We start from the raw sequence: 14,146 nt of genomic DNA, 5'->3' as shown, positions 1-14,146 counted from the left end.
TTTAAACCATTAACTAGTAGTAGCAACACCCATCAACCATAAAACACTTTGGATAATCAGATTCCAAGGTAGTTCTACGAAAATAGTCAGATTTAAAAAAAGCTGCATTTTTAGGGGAGGTGGGGTATGGAGAACCAATTAAGTGGAAGGTGTGAATCTACAATACTACAGAAATCTTGCAAAATATACATTTTTAAACAGTCCTAGAATTTTATTTCAGTTTCTTGTACATAAAATGCATTACAATTCCACTGAGTTTTTGAACTTCTTTTTTTTTTAAATGAATACATGGTATTTTTAAGGTATTGCAGCATATTTATGTGCATTTGTTGCAGATTACTTAGAAACTATTAATTTCTATGGATTTTAAATGACATCCTTGCACAAAAATACTTATATGGCAAATTTCATTGCTTAATTCTGCGTTTAAACAGACATAACATTTTCACTTAAAAAGTGGTGTAAAAAACGTGACAAAATGTATATGCTTTTAAAGAGGGAAAAATATCCAACCATACAAGGTATGAAAATATTTTTAGTCAGATTTTTTAAATTTAAAAAGATTCTTAGATCATCAAGCTCTTTCTATGTATGCCATTAATATTTTAAGCAATTTCAATTTTTTCATGTGTATTACAACTAGAAGAATATTACTATTATTGGCCAAGGGAAAATTGTACCAGGCATGTATATGCAGTGTGATGATGTATGAAAATGGAAGCAGTAAGAGTTGACGATATGTAGAATGATATGACAGACATGTAATGCAAGTTGTAAAGATGAGCTTATATCTGTTGAACACAGAGGAAGAGTGAACACTTCCCTAAAATGAAATGCAAGTACTGATAGGGTAAGACTTTTGTTGAGACCAGTTTGGGTGCAAGAATTGTAAGACAATAGAGATTGAAATGGTAACGTTATTAAGGTTGTCCAGAAATCTTGTTACTTTGGTGATATCAGTGAAGCACAGAGAAAAACAGGCGCTAGTGTGACTGCAAGATTTAGGAACAGATGAAGTAAATTCAGGGACCTTCTGCCATTACTAATCAGCAGAACGTTGCTACTGTCAACTAAGGAAAGAGTCTACCAGGCATGTGTAAGCAGTATGATGATGTATAGACATGAAGCCTGGCCAATAAGAATCAAAGACATGCGTTGCATTGAGAGAAATGATATGAGAATGATAAGATGTACATTTAAGTGAATTTTAAAAAATGGGCTTCGATCTGATGCGATCAGACAAAAATTGAAAACTTCACTGAAGAGCAGTGGAAGTACTGGTAGATATGATAGCGAGTTTGTGTACAAGAAATGGATACTGATGAGAACAGAGATGTGCAGGAAGTATATTTAAATGATGAGGCTATTGAGGTTGTACAGAAATTTTGTTACCTTAACGATACAATTGGAGCACAGGGAGGAATAGGTGCCCATGTGATTGAACAAATAGGAGTGGATGGAATAAATTTAGGGAACTCCTGCCAGCAAAGCATTACTACTGCTGATATTTGGAAATGTCTATCAGGTATGTGCTGTTTGGGTCTTAAAGATGGGCCTTAAATTTGATGATCTCAGAGGAAGATTAAATCTGGATAGTATAGGATGCAGCACAGGAGACTTTGTTGGTTTGGTTACCTTGAAAGAATAGACGAGTGTGTTTGGGTTAGTACATCAGTTGGATTAGCATGGTTAGTTGGCAGATAAATTTTTTTTGTTTTTTTTTTACTTGGGAGTCACCACTTATCAAGGCCCGAAAGCCACTTGAGGATAAGGGTTAATGAATGTAAGGTAGTGGTGTAGTAATTATTAATGGTGTAAATTGGGTAGAATTTGATTATTTATGGGGATGGCTTAACAAGAACTTGTTTACATTGGATTTGAAGGCTACGATGTATTTAACCAGAAAGCAGGCCAGTGGAACAGTGTTCCACAGATGAGCAGTTCTGGGAAAGAAGCCTAGGGAAACATGAGAAAGTGATTAGAATAGATTTGAAAGAAAGAGGAATAATTAAAGACATAGTCAGAGATAGGTTAATTTGAGAGTTAATTCCGAAATGCCATTAAATACAAGCCAGTTTGTAAAAGAGACATTAAAACAAATATGATAACAATGCAAGAAGATAAAACAAATATTAATTTTTGTAAATAGTGATGGGACATCAAAAGTCTTTAAAGAAATTATTTACCTGAACCATTTCAAGATGTCCTCCGTATGAAGCCCTATGAAGAGGTGTGTAACCATCAGCATCTTTAATATTTACCAAATAGTCTTGGTCTTCCAGCAAAGCTGACACTGTATCACACCGACCCTTTTCAGCAGCATACAGCATCTGTTTTTTTGGATTATCTGCAAAAAGGACAAAAGAATAAAATTTAATTTAAAAATTAAACTGTCAAAACAAGAAATTCTTTTTCATACGTCTTTTATATATCATGTCATTAGATATTATTATACCAAATTTGTCTGAGGTTGAGTAAAATTTGCTGAAACAGTTTTGCAGCACTTTTATGTACTCTTGTGGCACTATTTCTAGTACCACTGGCTGTCGTGGTCCCCCACCCCCTAGCCAGCAAGCGATTTTGCCGTAAGCAGAGGGATACACCGAAATAAACAACTAGAATGCAATTTTGTGATTCCCTTCCTTTCCTCTCTCTCTTTCCAGACATGGGTAGGGAATATCATTTTGACTCTCTGTAAAACACTGGGGTGGGGTGGGGGGTGGGGGGTCCTCATCATTTTAATTAAGGAGTAGCTAGATAGTTTTAAAAAATTGTGATGATTTGCCATATTATATTGTAATATTTTTGTAAAAAATAAATAGATAAGATTCTTCACATATATATTGCAACATATGTTGTGCACTGTTCTGTCTGCCTTTAATGTCGAGACGGTGCCAGCAACCTGAAGAATATTCCAGCCAGAGACGTCATCCTGAGTGAAGGAAGGAGCCAGCCACACACAGTATCCTAAGGTATGCCTTTACTTTTCAACTCTGCCTAAAGATGTCTAAGCGACTGATCCTCATATCCTTAATCGTATTGACCGGGCTATCGTGTCTCAGTCTGATACCGTTTCCAAGACATTTACGTAACACGTGAGTTGGTCATGCCATTGATCGGACCGTAGTGTTATACTTTTAGCATCAAGATATAATACTAGAAAATGTTATGCCTAATAGGTTTCTACATCCTCAATCAATTTTCTAATGGCTGTGAAATGTTCACAAAGATGAAACCTTGACTTGCAGCTTCAAGTCAAACAAACCATCCATCCATATATATATTTTCCCAAAACCTCTAACCTTGATGGAGGGGAGACTAAAACTTGCTGCTATGGTTTCAAATGATCTGAAATAACAGAAAGGGGAGATGTGATTCCAAATATTTCTTATGTTATATCTAACCTCTTTTGGAAATAGGGTTTGATTATGAATGTCTTCAGTATCAAATAATCCTTATACACTGAAATTTAATTTATGTATGAAAACCAACTACTAACGATTACTTTATTGTCCAATTGTCTACTGTACACTCCTTAACCCTTATCCTTGAGTGGGCTCTTGGCCTTGATAAGTGGTGATGCCTTTGTAAAAAAAAAAAAAAAGCTTCCTAGAAAAATAAATGAAATAAAGTAGATTCATTTACTGATTTAAAAAAAAAAAAATATTACAACAAATAAAAAATTAATTGATATCTATTTCATCCTTTCAATACTCAGTGTGACTAGATGCAACATTCAAAATGAAATAAAATATTTTACAGCAGTGTTTTAGTTGATAAAATGGAACACTATAAACATATATATACATCTAATTTTTTATTAAGCAGAAAAAAGAAAAATGTTAATTGTCCTCAACTTCTGTCAGCGTTGAAACAAAGTTCGCAAAGGTTAAGGATGACTTGAAATTAGATAATTATTAACTAAAACTATTAGAAAATATTTGCTGTCTTCTTATTCTTATAGAAGTTAATGATCATTCATGGATATTGAATATAAATTCATACCTTCCATTTCACTACTGGTAACGCTGATACTTTCCATGTCTCGCTCATCATCTTCCCAATAGCTGAGGAATTTGTTGGGCTCACCTGTTTTTTCTTTGAGGATCTGTGAAGAATACAAGTAAAGATTGTATAGGTACAAAAGAATGTGTAAAGACAAGTTGGGTATAAGACGGGGGGGGGGTATATTTCAACTTCCACGTAGCTGTTGTCCCTTCCCCTTTTTATCCAACTTGACACAAGAGAGAAGATATCCTCATCATCTATTCTTCCTGACTTTCACACACCATCTTGTTCTATCCTCTATAACTTATTTGACACTAGAAAATAAATTCAATCAAGAATTGATAAAACAATTAAAATATAAAACATAATTTGGTGAACTACACTGACTTCATTGTCTTCCCATGATTCCTTTGGATTTCACAGACTTTTAGCCAGTGTTCTTTTTTGGGTTTTTTTTCTACAAGTTACATTTTTGGGTCAGAAAAAAAAACGCTAATATATTATCTATAAATAAAAAAAAGCGAAAATGTATGTATGTTTGTATGTGTGTTCGCTTTTTCTGTATGTCTACAAAAGGCTTTTTTCAGAGAAGTGGTCAGTCGCTTCACAACTTTTTAAAACTTTTATATCACATATAAATCGTAATATCTCAGAGTTAACAACGAAGTTCGCCTGTCTATTTAATTTGCTCGTTTTCGGGAAGATAAATATTCAACATTTGCCGCTCGCCGCATGTGGGTTAGTCCTTTTCCTATAACATCTTGTGAAAATAAAAATAAAAAAAAGCGTTCCGCAGTAAATGAATACTATCCCGCAGTCAAACTTGACCTCATTAACTAATTAAAACGGGCACCTGCCAAATCCAAGTAATTAAATAAATTCAAACGTGTTTCCGTTAGCATCTCGTGGTGGGGCAATGGTTAACATCTCACGTTTTTTTTTTTTTTCACACTTTAATTTACAACTTTGCCTCAAGGGTTCGGGTTCGATCCTCATACTTACTTTTTTTTTTTTTACCCCCCCCCCCCCCCTTCCCGGAGTTTCCACACACACTTCCAAACACCCGGGCAACGCCGGGTACCCCTCGCTAGTCCAGAATACAACCCAATTTCTGTTAAGTTTACACTAGCATCTTTCAGAATGGCCAGTTATGGAAGCAGCTTGAAAAAAGCCAAAACAAAAACTGGCAGACGCTAAATTCAAAACACAATGTTGTAATCAAACAGGATAAAAAACACTGAAACCAAAACAAGAAAATAGTTATCTTTAGTCTAATTATATATAATTTTTTTTCAAGGAAAGTATGTAAAAAGTTTGTTTTTGTTTCCACAAAAAAATGCAAATAAATTTTTTTTATACAAGCAAATCATAGGGAAAGCAACTGTTATGAACAATTTTTTTTTTCAAGAAAAGTTAAGGTGTTTTAACGGCAATATTACCTCTTGCACATTACGATTCTCATAAATATCTGCTCAGGCTTGACTAGAATCTGATGTAAACCACTATAGTATAATTAGGATTAGTACACTTCCAAGCAAAACCATCGCTAACAGAAGCTTGTTTTTTTATGCTGAACTTCCTGTTACATGTCCTGCACCTCAATTCAGATGGTATCAATTCGTTTGCTTGACAATATTTTAGGACTTGCTCGAGTGTCTGTAATATTTTATCTAGGCTGGTTAAATTCATTGTCATGTGCTCCATTCTTATGATGGATTAAAAGTAAAAACTTAATTTTTATTCTTCCAATTTAACAAAAGTTGTTCATTTGCTTTTTATTAGCTGATCACGTTTGTTATCACGTTTTGATTTGATTGGCGATTAACTTGATCAACACTCGGTATATTCTGGTGGTTTACGTCAGCTTCTGATTGAACCCGAGCAGATATTTAAGAGAATCTAATGCATAATGTGCAACCATATTGTTTTAACAATTTGGGGGATTTTTTTTAAATTGTCATTTTGGAGACGGGGAGGCTTTTCCTTAAATTCTTTATGGTCATCATCTCATGGAACCACAGGTACATCATCATCTTCAGTACACTACACACAGTTGTGAAGAACCGAAAATATGGAAGGTTTGCACGAATGCACTAGTCCAGAACTCCATCCTTGTCACAGATTATTTGACTAAGAGATGGACATCAGTTTCTCACCCTCTCTATAATCCAGACCTTGCTCCTTGTGACTTTTGGTTATTCCCTAAGTTCAAGGAAAATATCAGAGGCTGTCGCTATGAGACAATTGAGATGAAAGAGACTGTGACAAGGGTCATTGACTTGCTTATACAAGAGGACTTCTATGAGGCCTTCCAGAAGTTGTTGGAATGATACAACAAGTGCATTGCAGCCGGAGGAGATTACTTTAAAAGGACTAGAGTTTTATATGTGTACTATCAATAAAAGTGTCCATACAAAAAAAGTCTGGAAACTGACTGAAGGCACCTTTTCCAGATTAATAAAAAGTGGAATTATGTTAAAAAGCAGAGAACTCATATCCTTAATTAAAGAAATGGTTCACAACTCACCTGTTCCATAAGATCCTCATTGTCAAAATTCGAGAAAGAATTCAGTGACTCACTGTCCTCATCAGACATAATGAAATTTTCTCTTGAAAAGAAAATGGCTGTAGTTAGTTGGTTTTCGCAAGTGGATATTTTGGTATTAAATAAACATCTGAAAAAAACAAAAAACAAAAAAAAAAAAAAAAAAAAAAAAAAAACTTAAACTTTGTGCAATATAGAAATCAATATGTTAACAGAACATTAACTCAAGTTCAAATATGGTTAGATTTATCATAATCTAAAGATCATGTCGAAATTTTCCTGTTTCCATCTGGAGTCATTAAGGGCAATTATAGATTAGGTCCATAAAATAACTAAAATATATTTGAACTTAAAAAAGGTGAAACTGATTTTTAAAACTAGATTTCCTTTCATTCATAAAACAATAATAAAATAAAAGGAAGGCTTAAAACATTTAATAATTAGTTTTACTGATATTTTCAAGAAGGCAGACAGGATTTTCTACAAATGCATGATGCTTAGTAGTGATGATGGGAACATTCTCAGTGAATTTGCTGCACACATCAATGCAACATGATTCAAATGGCACATCACCACAAGCATCCACTATGACTGCAAGATCAGCAACTATCTAATGTGTTGAAAATCTACTGGACAGTTTGAAGACCTCTCATTTCGTAAAGCTTAGAGAGCTTACTGACAACGAAGAAGAGGTAGTGAAGAAAGAATAAATAAACATCTGAAAACATATCTATATATATATGTATATATATATATAATTTTCTTTATTTGGCATTTGAAACCAGTGGCCTGATATTGGATTTCAAAAGATGAAATATGTATGCACATATGTAGCCAATAATGCTTGTGTATACAAAAAAAAAATCATGCAGTAATACTGTTCATACATTCGTTCTTTTGCAGGACTGTTATTTTCATATTCATAGTTTTTGTTGTTTCACCACATTTCAACCAACACATCCTCTGGCCTTCTTCAGGTGATTAACTGTGACAGAATGGGAATGCTGAGTCAGAAACGAAGTTAAATATTTACACCAATCAATGCCAAGCTTAGAAATTAAACATAGATTCAAAATCTTAACTCGTGAGCTGCTGCTGCTGTTGACCATTATTCTTTGAGTTGATTGTTGTTGGCATTCGTTTCCCCGGTGGCTTAATTAGAATTAGATCTCTTTCTAGAAAGCCATTGTGTACTTAGGGGAGGTACTATTTGAAGATTGTCAACATCCTAAGTGAAAGGATTCAAATTTGGCACACCCAGGTTGTCAGTCGTGTCATTAACCACTGAGCCACCATCATCTCCACATCACTGCACCTGTAATACTGCTGCTACAACATAAAATTATTTTTATCACCTATGCCCAATTTTATTATCATATTATATTTACTTTTTTAATTCATCCTTTACCGATAATTGTACACAAATAAAAAACAAAAAACCATTCGTCTATAAAAAAGGGTAAAGTGGTGGCGAAGATGGTGGTAAATAAGCGAGAATCACCAGATATGAAGATCTACGTGAACAAGGTGTCGGAAATAGCTGAATAATTAATGGATTTCATATTCAGGTCAGATGATAAAACTTCATTGCCAACTCAACCGTTGCATTCTTGACTAATCTTGAATTTTCTTCATCAGACAAGGGGAAAAACACACACAAAAAAAAGACCCAAAATAAGATTTTAACCACATAAACATAGACATGACAATCATATAGAGTGAGAACAATTCAATGCAATGCTGGAGTGCTTCAAGCTTGTGGTAATCGCTCTCTGCTCCTGAAACCATGCCTGAACTCAGAAGCATTATTGGATGAATCTCTTGTTGAACGAAATGTTGCTTTTGTATCATTCAGACTATTGTTCTCATCTTGAGTGCAATTTACATAACATTTTGGTTGATGTAACTGCAACCTTCTCTTTTTGAATTTGGTCATTTTTCTGTCGAATTTGAAAATCTACACGAAATTTCGAAGTGAACCCTTTATTTAATCCATGGAAGTAGCATGTTTTTGTGCCATCAGCCATGACCGGGTAAAAGTCTCAAATAATTTGCAACTGCATTCTTAGTATCGCATACACTGAAGATTGAACCTTCAACCTCCAGAAAAGTGTCATGTAGAACTAAATTTTACCAAGTATTTTATCTGTTTTGCCATGAATCCAAATAACGCTAACCATCAATCCTCATCTCAAAATTCAAAAGCGATCCATGCTTAAAGGAGAAATGTTTCTCAACACCATGATAAACCTCATTAGTTTGCCCAGAATTTAAAAATACTGGAGATCAGTCTTCTGCATCACATGACAGAATAATTAGTCTTCTGTGTGTCATAAGTTGCTTGTATCCATGGTAATAGAGAAATTGTCAACCAGCTCAGTAAAAACAACCTACTAAGTGACAAGCAATATGGTTTTCATCTTGCAAAATTTATAGCTAACTGTAATTGCACATGAATCTATCAATGAGGGTCTTCTTCTCTAGAGCAATAACTTCAGGCATATCAAAGGCATTTGATAGGGTTTGGCATAAAAGTCTTCTTCACAAGATATCTAACTATGGAATATCTGAAAATGTCTTCTCAATCATCAAATCTGTAACAACAGCATCAGCGTCAGGTTTGAGATTTTAAAAGCGTTTGGTTTATAACACCATTGCTGGTTTATTGTAGCAGCCAACTTCCTTTCTGGCTTGTCCAGTCAGAAGCCAGCTCTCAGGCTAACTGATTATGTGACTGGTTTTATAAAGGATTAAACCAATGTCAATTCCTTCTTTTTCTTCTTGGTTTTCAGACTGGTAACGCCATTTAGCTTGGCCTGCCTCTACCTTCTCTCCAATGACTGAACAGAACTCACCCAGGCCTTTGGGCTTTGGGGGTAAACTAAGATGTGAATAGAAATAATCCAGCATGGCTACCACCATACACAGACTTCAAAATGGTACACTCATGAACACTTCTTTTCCTACAGGACCGTCTACAATATTTTTCAATGTTCATACACAGAACTCATTCCAATACTAACCCTTTTTCTCTACAAGTCATACTAACAAAGATTATCAATAAAGTTGTTAGTAAATGTTAGAATGGACTTTGTCATTCCTCTTCTACAAATATTTTCTCTCTGATAGAGTTATACATGGTGGAACAATAACAGAAAACAACACTACTGCTTTATTTTTATAACTTTTATTGAAAAAATCAATTCAGATAACTTGATTATGTAGTAAAGCTGACATCTATTTAATGTAGCCCCCTTCAGCCTCAATCACTGCTTCAATACGAGTCTGGAACTAGGAGCATGCATTTTTCACAAGCACCGGCAGGAGCTTGGCAAATACTTGGCAAATGTCGGCGACAGACTGGCTTTAGTGTTGTGGGAGGTCATGTTGGTGATGTTCTAGACTTATAACCAAACAAAGTCGTCCAATTATGTGGTGATAGAAGGATACAAAGTCATAGTACTCCTTCTGAAGCCAAACCTGGGTCTTTTTGGACTTGTGCGCCGGCGCCAGGTCCTGCTGCCACACCCAGGGTTTGCCAGCAGCCACCTGATTGCACCAGGGGATCACGACTCTTCAGCACATCCAAGTATATTTTGGTGTTGATTTTCAAGCCGATTTTGAAGATGTGAGGGGGTATGATATAGTCCTCACTTGAAATCACACTAAAGACCATAACCGTGGCCAGAAACTTGTTTTCATCACCCTGGGCATGTTTCTATTATTCGTGACAATTCAGCAATGGGTCTGACTATTGCGCACCTGGTCCTGGCAGAGTTCTTTTTGCATGAAAAGAACCAGAGCATATTTGGCGTTTTGGGATACTTCAGTTTGTTGAGCAACCTGACAAGGCTTGATTAGCTTGAGGGTCTTTGTCTTCTCGGTCAAGAGCTGGCTTGTCTGGTGCCTGTAGGATCTACACTTCAAGTCCTCCTTCGCACATGCATTCACAGTTTGTGTGTGAGACGCCTAAATCTCTGGCAATCTGCCGAATAGGCTGCCAGGGTTTCATCAATGATTGCCTGGACCTTTTCAATGAACCTCTGGGACTGGGTCTTCCTGGCGGTGTCCTTGGCCTTTGGCTTCCGCTCCACCACCTACAAAGGATTGTTCAATGCATGGAGCTGTGCCCTCAACTGTTGAACCATCGAGATTTGAATTTTGAGGGCGCTGGCAATGGTCCTGTTGTCATAACTTGGATCAGTAGAGAGCATGAGTTGTACAGCAGTGCATCTCTGATCTCGATTATTGAACATTGTGTCACTTTCAGACATGATAGGAGGCTCCTATTGCTCTTCAGATTTGTATACAACTGGCCAATTAGTAGATGGTCTGCAACAAAAAAAAAGAAAACCGGTTTTCATCAAATGGAAATGGAATCATGTTATCTTTTCTAAGGCAACAATTTTATCATTCCACCCTGTATAAATAGTCGTTGATTGACAGAAGTCCAAAACTCAAAGTATCAATGCTAGTGTCCCCCAAGAATGCATTGTAGACCCAACTTTCTTCCTTATCTTCATCAATGATCTCCCAAATCGCATTCAGAGTTCATTCGTCAATATATAGGCAGACGACACTACCATCTATGGTAACATTTCAAAAAACCAATAATGCCCAAGATCTCTCTCTCTCTCTTCTGACCTTGAGCAATTAATGCAATGGAGCAAATGGAGGCGGGTTAATTTTAAAGCATCCAAAACCAAGTTTCTATAGTTTTACCATCAATGCTCTGATTCCTACTTAGTCATGATTGATATAAATAGCTCCCACCTCAAAGAAGCACTCTGCTTCAATAAGCTTCTGAGACTGACCTTCACCCCTGACCTGAAATGGAAGACTTACATCAAATCTGTTGCTAAGGTTGCTAGAAAAATGATAGGGTCATTTTACCACTCTAGAAGGTATCTCACTGCCAGTGCAATCATCTACCTGTATAAAGGCCAAATACACCCTAAAATGGAGTAATGTTGCCACATCTGGGTAGGAGCTGCTCAGACCACCTGTCCTGCCTTGATAGAGTTTAAAACTGGCTTCAACACCTAGTAAGTGATGCCCTTTTCTCCTCCCTGCAACCTCATTTCCATAGAAGAGACATTGTGAGCCTCTCTTTGCTCTATCATTTTCATGACAAGCGCTCGTCTGAGCTTCAATCTTAGGTTCCTCCTTGCCAAACTTTCACAAAAACACTCATCTAGCTACAATCACTATGAACAATTTTCCCTGCTCTCTATCTGTGCCTAAATTTAATGCAAATTCATACACAAAGCTTCTTTCCTAGAACAGTCTGCCCGTGGAGCCATTTCACTGGCCTGCTTCCCATCATCATCTTCAAGTCCAATATAAACAAGTTCATGATGTGCCACAGTACAAGTTCATGACATTTAATTTGAACTCTTTACACTTCCGGTTGCATCGTGGAGTAGGAGTAAGATGTTAAATTTTCTTTCACTTTCTTTTCTGCCTCTGCGTCGCGGGTTTGAGCCTGCCTACCGCTTGTCATGAAAAAGGTGACCTACTACCACTTTGTTTACTCCTCCAAACACCCAGGAAACGCCGGGCACGTAGGCTAGTCCCATATAAACAGAAAAAATTTGGATAAAAATAAATTTAATGACTTTTAAAAAGGTGCTTCACTTTCTTGTTATAATGTTCTACATCTTCTTACTTGCTCCTTGACTTACTGTACATCTCTTTACGGACGTGTCACGTGACCAGCGAGATTGTGTGTTCGTAGTTCTCACGTCTATGTAACTTTGATAATTAATAAAAATTAAAAAAAAGGAGATGACCTACTGGCCACATATTAAAAAACGCTTAAAATATATTTTGAGATTAGTAGGGGACATTTTTTTTTTTTTTTTTTGTAAGGGAATTTAAGGAAATCTCACCATGGCTAATTACGTGACACCTTGGTAAAGAGATGTACAGTAAATCAGGGAGCAAGTAAGTAGAACGTTATAATGAGAAAGCGAACCGCCTTCTTAAAAGTCATTAAATTTATTTTTGGTTAAGGTACAAAAATGGGGGTCCGAAAATCCAGCCTCGTTCTGAGTTTGGGGAAAGGTGGGTCTGTTACCAATGTCAAGGGAGAACCTAACCCCTTAGAATAAATGTGGCAAAACATTAACTTTTTCAACATGGATATAAACCATATGAGGAAGTTTGGGGGTTGCTATAACGAAGCAAAAACGTTCTTAAGGGAGAATAATATCTTAAGAACACAAAGACCCATAGGTTTTGTCAAAGACAAATAACAGAGGTAGCTGTTTCCTATTTTTTTACTTTCACTTAATTTAATAAAAAAGATATTGTAAAACTTTAATTTAACTTGAAAATACCATTCAAAAAATAGTGCGGTAACAAAAGTGCATAAGCACCAAAAAAAAAAAAAAAGAGGCAATCGGGCATATTCCTCGAGACAAGATTGGCAAAATAATCTCTAACCCATATCACATAAAACGCAACCAAATTTCCCTAATCACCTGTATGTTACTATATAAACAATTTTAAATGAGGAACATACGCAATATAAACAGAACTTTTTTTTTTTTTTAATAATATACGTTGTAGCAACTTGCCACAAATATTAAAAGTGGTTGTACAAGGAACGTTTCAGTTGTGTGTACAGCTGCTGTCTACACTCAGGCAATTTTCGTGATCATAAAAACTAAAAATCTGCCTCTTCACGCAGACATATTTCAAAGCATTTCATGTCACAAAGATGTTTTTTTTTCATCCAATCGGATTACGAAGTAAATTTCAAACATATTTTTTTCAGCAGCTTTCGTTGGAGCCGGTTTGAAACCTATAAAAATAGGTACGCGTGCCAAAATCAATCAGTCACAGTAAAACCCAGCCAGTATGCCATAACAACCAGAAAGACTTCGTCGGATCTGACGTAAAACAGCCAACATCATTTCGCATGCATCAAACATCTAAATTCTCCACATGGAAGTACCAAATCAGCAAGAATTTACCCTTCTTGTTTCATTTTGTTTCATATTAACGTCCGAATCACACTGGATTAACAATAGTGAACTAATATAACGGTTTTAATACCGTTTTAAAAAGACAAAGAAGAAATATTTTATATCTAAAAAAACATTTTGCTTCAGTCAGAGAAAGATTTCTCTCCTGCTTTTCATTAAAGATATATATATATATATATATATATATATATATATATATATATATATATAGAGAGAGAGAGAGAGAGAGAGAGAGAGAGTCCTAGCGATCATACAAGAAGTTACAAACATTATTTCTTTTTATGGTTAAATAAAAGTCATATATTGAACTTTTGAAGTCATCTTTGCCTTAATGCTGTCTCTTACAACCTTTTTATTTTTTTGTTAGGGGTTGGGAAATATTTACCTATGCTCACATCACAACTGTAATACAGCATTGGTGAATGTCAAACAAGCCCCTTCTTACAACGCTTTTTATTTATTTTAAACAATATATAAGACTTTTTTTTAATTTAAAACAATATAATCATATTTATTAATTAATTATAACTTAATTGTAATTTATTTAATTATTTAAAGAATGAAACCATGGTATTTTTTTACGACTTGCCTCAGTGTAATA

The 14,146-nt window shown here is 35.5% G+C and overlaps 1 protein-coding gene across 1 annotated transcript in view; it reads right to left on the bottom strand.

Moving 5' to 3' along the window:
- The window catches only part of LOC145255698 (ankyrin repeat domain-containing protein 49-like), a 28,969-nt gene that overhangs the window by 8,176 nt on the left and 6,647 nt on the right, over positions 1-14,146 (bottom strand). The window contains exons 2-4 of the mRNA XM_080114274.1: positions 6,536-6,683; positions 4,006-4,108; positions 2,187-2,347 (exon numbers count right to left, since the gene is read on the bottom strand). Coding sequence (XP_079970400.1) covers positions 2,187-2,347; positions 4,006-4,108; positions 6,536-6,604 — 333 coding nt within the window. The 5' untranslated portion in view covers positions 6,605-6,683. The remainder of the gene's footprint in view (positions 1-2,186; positions 2,348-4,005; positions 4,109-6,535; positions 6,684-14,146) is intronic.

This window comes from Euprymna scolopes, chromosome 31, assembly GCF_053919585.1.
Source record: "Euprymna scolopes isolate OS-2025 chromosome 31, ASM5391958v1, whole genome shotgun sequence".
Taxonomy (NCBI): Eukaryota; Metazoa; Mollusca; class Cephalopoda; order Sepiida; family Sepiolidae; genus Euprymna; species Euprymna scolopes.
Note: the sequence above shows the minus strand (reverse complement) of the source record. Positions and strands in the feature narration are given on the sequence as shown.